Raw genomic sequence first — 5,354 nt, forward strand, 5'->3', positions numbered from 1 at the left:
CCCCTATAAAATAGCCGCAAAGTTCTCTAAGAGTATGGGATTGTTTTCAAATATCTCCATATCATGTTCGAGTACTCTACCATGAACACTTCCAGAGATATGCAGTATGAAAAATCGGTTTGTATGGGAGGTGCCACTCCCCTTCACTTAGCGGTATGAAACATACTTTGCAATCTATTATCATACCTACCGTATATACACCAAAAATTTCATTCAAATAGGTCAAGCCGTTTCAGAGGAGGTCAACCACAAACACCGTGACACGATATTTTTATATATTAGATTTTTCATAAAAAAATTCTAAAAGAAGAAAATAGAGAAAATTTTTTTAGGATAGGGACACCCTAGTTGCCAAATTCTAGTACTCTATGGTGAACATTGCCAGAGGTATGCAGTATGAAAAATTCGGTTTGTACGGGAGGTGCATCGCCCCCTTTTACGATAACCACAATATTTCTCCATGAGTACGCGATTGCTTTCATATATCTCCATATTATGTTCGACGCCTCTTCCATGAACATCTTCCGGGACATGCAGTATGAAACATTCGGTTTGTATTGGGATCTGCTACGCCCCTTTTTTCTAATAGCCCCAATTTTTCTTCATGACCATGTGATTAATTTCATATATCTCCATACAAAGTTCCAGTACTCTACCACGAACACTTCCAGAGATATGCAGTATAAAAAATTCGGTATGAAATATACTTTACATCCGATCCTCATACCTACCATATATGCACAAAAAATTTCATAAAGATCGGTCAAGCCGTTTAGGAGGAGTTCGACCACTAACACCGTGACACGAGATTTTTATACATTAGATTTTTGACATTTTTGAATACTTAGCAATGAGATCATTTGAATCTTCAGTGATTACATAGTCAAAGAATTCTATACATTTCATTTTAAAATTATTTTTAATTTGAAGCTCACTTTCAACAATTTTAATTAGAAGGCGATTTCTCTTTTTGCGTCAGGAAATAACTATATACTTAAGATCCTTTCAGTTTCTTCGTTTGAGTGTGGTATTGAAAAAAAAAAACTAAATTACATATTTTTTAAAATGTGGAAAAGTACCACTATTTAAGAACTTCATCTGTATTTCCTCATGGCTTAAATTAACTTTTGCAACTACGCTAAAACTTTGAAAGACTACGAATTCGCTGAAAAGAGTATCTAACTTTATGTCTCGTATGCAAAACTCTTTTACAATAGGTTTGTATAGTAACCAGTCAGTACTAATTTGTACTCGAACCTGCAAATTTTTACTGGAAAAGTGTATGATAATCCAAAAAATTTGCAAGAGAGCACTGAATCGAGAGCGTAACAACACGGGAGAGCTGCAAATTCTTGCTAGTGAAATTTTTACTAGCAGAAATTAGCTGGCAGAAGAAGAAGAAGAATAAATGTCAAAAGCCGCCATTTGTTGAATTGGTTTAGCACAAACAAAAGTAAAATGAGTGGAAATCAAAATATTAATGATGTACTAGACTGTGTAAGTGCTTGTGAGTAAAGCAAAGAGTTTAAAACTGATTTATAAATAGTAAAATGTTTACAGCATAATATCAAAAGGGTGCAACAACTATTCACTTGCAAGTTTTTACTAGTTTTGCGTTCAGTAACTTTTTCTGCTAGTTTTCTCTTCTTCTCAATTTTACGCTCTATTTTGCTTTTATGCTCTGGCTGCAATGTTTTACTGGAGAAGTTACTATACAAACCTAATGTCAGTGAATTGTGAAAAAAGGACTGTAAGTTATAGGCAAATTTGTTGTTATTAAACTGAAAGTTATTTTCGAGATATCAAACAACACACGACAAAAAAACGTCAGCCTTCTTTTTGAATAATTTAAGCTCCATCAAATTATCGCAACAGGTACGTAACGACCCGGCGATATGCCCGTAAAAGTTTGATCTTTTTGTTGTATTAATTTCTTGGGCATATCAAATATTGTCTGAAACAAGTCAACTATAGTTAAATTATTTTCTCCTTATTTTCTACAGTATAGTTTAAGGAAGTTCCAACGTTATGTAAAAACCTTAAGAAAATCCTAAAGTATTTTTTTTGAATTGAAAATTCAGTACAAATCAGTACAAATTTTTAAAAATGAGGATATTAGCGTACTGATTGAAGAAATGAATAAAATCAGTACAAGAGTTGAAAAATCAGTACTGTACTGATAAAATCAGTACGTCTGGCAACCGTATGTGGAGGTCATTTCAAATTAGCAAATTTTTGCTGTATGTTTTGGGTGATTTTTCAGCAGAAACTCTAATTTTTCGACTACATCTTGCAAATTTTGTTGAAATATGAACATATACTTTTCCTTACGCATAATGTGTACTAACGGACCAACAATATTTTTGAAATAAATACAACCCCAAACAATTAAGATCCTACCACTGTGATTCACAGTTTGCCGTAGATGATGCGCTTAGGCTTAACCCTCTAACACGTAAGAATGCCTCAAGACATTCATCATATAATTGCAATTAAATAAAAAATTAAGAGTTTTATTGTCAAATGAATCTTTTTTGGGAGTTACTAACAAACGTACCAAAATATTTGCAGAAGCCTTGGCAACTCTCATATGCATTCTAACGGTACTTTTCTTTTGATTTGCAGAGAACATATGTTTTTTCAATGAAAAGTTTTGTATGTTGCTAGTTGAGTTTTGGTGTGGTAATAAAAGTGAAATTAAACAAGTTTTTCTTAGTCATAATTTTTTTCGTCAAAGGTGAGTATATTTACTAAGAATATCCAGTTGCAGATTTGTGAATACGTGCAAATTGTGCGTTGTAGAAGTGAAATAACAATGAGTGCCTTGAGACATTCTTGGGGCTTTGAGCGAACTTTTTTGTAAGCAGTTATTTCACAACTATTTACAATTTTCGTGTTATTCTGCGTTTGTTACAAGACTTTTTTGCATAAAGATTTTAAAAACAAAATAGAAATGGCAGAGGGAGTGCGTAAACGCTACAAGTTATCGGATTTGAGTGATGAACAATTACTGGAATTGCTTGATTCAGTCCAATCGGACGAGGAAATATCAAACACATCAAGTGATGATGAAGAGGACGATTTCGATGTGACAGAAGCGCTAAACGCAGCATTGGATGATGCTGAAACGGTGTCATTCCTAGAAAATACTGTTGAAAATACTCCAAATACTGTACAGCAACATGAACCTGAAGATACAGGATTCACATCATTGACTTATCCTAAGGAAGATCTTGATGTAGCAGAAGTGCTAAGCGCAGCATCACATGCTGGTGAGGCAGTGTCATCGATAGTCAATGCTGTGGAAAATGTTCCAACTACAATACAGCAGCCTGAACCTGTTTGGAAATTGAGAAAGAGACCTCGATCACCATTACCATCAATAGAAGCTACAGCATGCATATCTTCGCCTTCTTCTGGGGGCTTCAATGGTTCTGGTAAGTTTTCATAATTACAAAATACTAAAAAATTACATACTGATTTATATAATATATATAAAGGTATTGATTCGATAACGAAGGATCCGGGAAAAATAATATGGCGAAATCAATCAATGCAGTTACATGTCAATGACATAGCCTTTCGTGGGAATTCATCGCTGCCAGCGGAAATCCTTGAACTTGAAACTCCACTAGAGATATTCTGCTACTTTTTTTGATGGTGATATAATGAATATGATTGTTGAGGAAACATTGCGCGCAGCTTTAGCCGACAACATCGTAAATCAATTTAAAGTGACTGTTGAAGATATGCACAATTACATAGGTATTTTGATGTATATGTCTTTATATCGCTACCCGAACTTGAAAAGCTACTGGGGAAAAAACTCCTTTGCACCCGTTAAAAACTGCATGACCAGAAGCAAATTCGAATCTATAAAGAAATACTTCTCACTGCGTGATGAGAGCAAGCGGATCAAGAAGGGTGAGTGTGGGTACGATCCACTGTATCGCTCGCGTACGCTTGGGGACTTACTTAACCAGAGGTTTGACTCCGTGCCAAAGCAAGCCCGTCTGTGCGTCGATGAACAGATGTGCAGCACAAAAATGAAGCACCACTTGCGGCAATATATGCCCAATAAGCCTCATAAATGGGGTTTAAAGCTATTTGTACTGTGCGATTCTTTTGGCTATGCCTACCGCTTCGAGATTTACAGCGGCGCAGGAGATAACGTAATCTTGCCTGGTCACCCAGATCTTGGTAGTTCGTAGTTTTTTATCACTTGGTGGATATGGCAGAAACAAACGCATATATTTTATACAGACGCATACAAAAAGAAAAAAGTAAAGACAAACTGCTTGAACTCCCAGATTTTCGTGAAGCGATTGCTGCTGGTCTGGTGGCTTTTCAAAAAAAACGTTTGCCAGGTCGCACAAGCCGTGATCCGAGTGATCGGAATATGCTGTCGCCATCTTCTCATCGAACTTTACAGACAAGTCAAACAAGGCAGTCGTCCTCCTTTGAGGGCCTGAAAGCTGGGGAAAAATCAAAGCATCCAATATCGGACCTGCGGTTTGATCAGCTTAACCATTTCCCGGTTTGGATGGATCGGAATAGTGGAAGGAGGTCGTGCAAGTTATATAAAACTTCGCAAACACAGTGCATTTGCACAAAATGCAATTTGCACTTATGCTGCACAGCCAGCAAAAATTGTTTTTTTGACTATCACTCAAAAAAATAAAGCTAACCTTATTAGAACAACATAATAAAAATCTGATTTTTTTAACCCTTAAAACCCCAAGAATGCCTTCAGGCACGCATTCATATATTCTCTTCTTACAAGAAAATTAAAACTTTTACATCATTTCTGAGCTAATATTTGGATTTAGTGGCTAAAAAGCATTTAAGAAAAATATGTTCAACTTTTTTGTATCCATTATTTTAGAAAGTAGTCTTAGAGGGTTAATTTGGGCCTTTGATCCAATACCATGCCCGGCCATCTGATTGAAAACGATTAATTTAGTCTTGTCAGACCAAATAACCTTCATTGAAACTTAAAAATATGTTTTTTATTGCATTCTGAACGGCCTAACATATCCCAATAGGCAACGGTTCGGTTTCCGTGCATGCAGCGAAATGCTGCCACACTCGCACATGTATTATGATCAAATTTGCTTTTTTCTTCTTTATGATGCCTTTACGCTCAATTTGGCAATTCATCGCCTCGCTGTCTATTGATTTGCATTAAAGTTTAATACCTTAAGCGTTTCTGTAATAGTGGCTGCATCGCTACTTGCTGCTAAGTTCACAAGATATCGTACCGTAATATTTTTTAACAGACTTCCTTTGTCCTTGGGAACACTTTATGCTATATTTTTTCTCAGTCTTAACATTTTCAAGTAGCAAATTCCAAA

At 35.8% G+C, this 5,354-nt stretch overlaps 1 protein-coding gene across 1 annotated transcript; it reads left to right on the top strand.

The window, feature by feature from the left end:
- The first annotated feature begins 3,668 nt into the window (after positions 1 to 3,668).
- LOC118756591 (piggyBac transposable element-derived protein 4-like) lies at positions 3,669 to 4,211 on the top strand. Its single transcript, XM_036491344.1, has one exon. It carries the CDS (start codon positions 3,669 to 3,671, stop codon positions 4,209 to 4,211), a length of 543 nt encoding a protein of 180 aa, XP_036347237.1.
- The last annotated feature ends 1,143 nt before the right edge of the window (positions 4,212 to 5,354 follow it).

The sequence above is a fragment of the Rhagoletis pomonella genome, unplaced genomic scaffold, assembly GCF_013731165.1.
Source record: "Rhagoletis pomonella isolate Grant_MI unplaced genomic scaffold, Rhpom_1.0 Rhpom_scaffold_11018, whole genome shotgun sequence".
Classification (NCBI taxonomy): domain Eukaryota; kingdom Metazoa; phylum Arthropoda; class Insecta; order Diptera; family Tephritidae; genus Rhagoletis; species Rhagoletis pomonella.

Bases quoted from the DNA above. Each gene is read 5' to 3' on its own strand.
- LOC118756591 (XM_036491344.1), top strand. From the start codon at position 3,669: ATGAATATGATTGTTGAGGAAACATTGCGCGCAGCTTTAGCCGACAAC.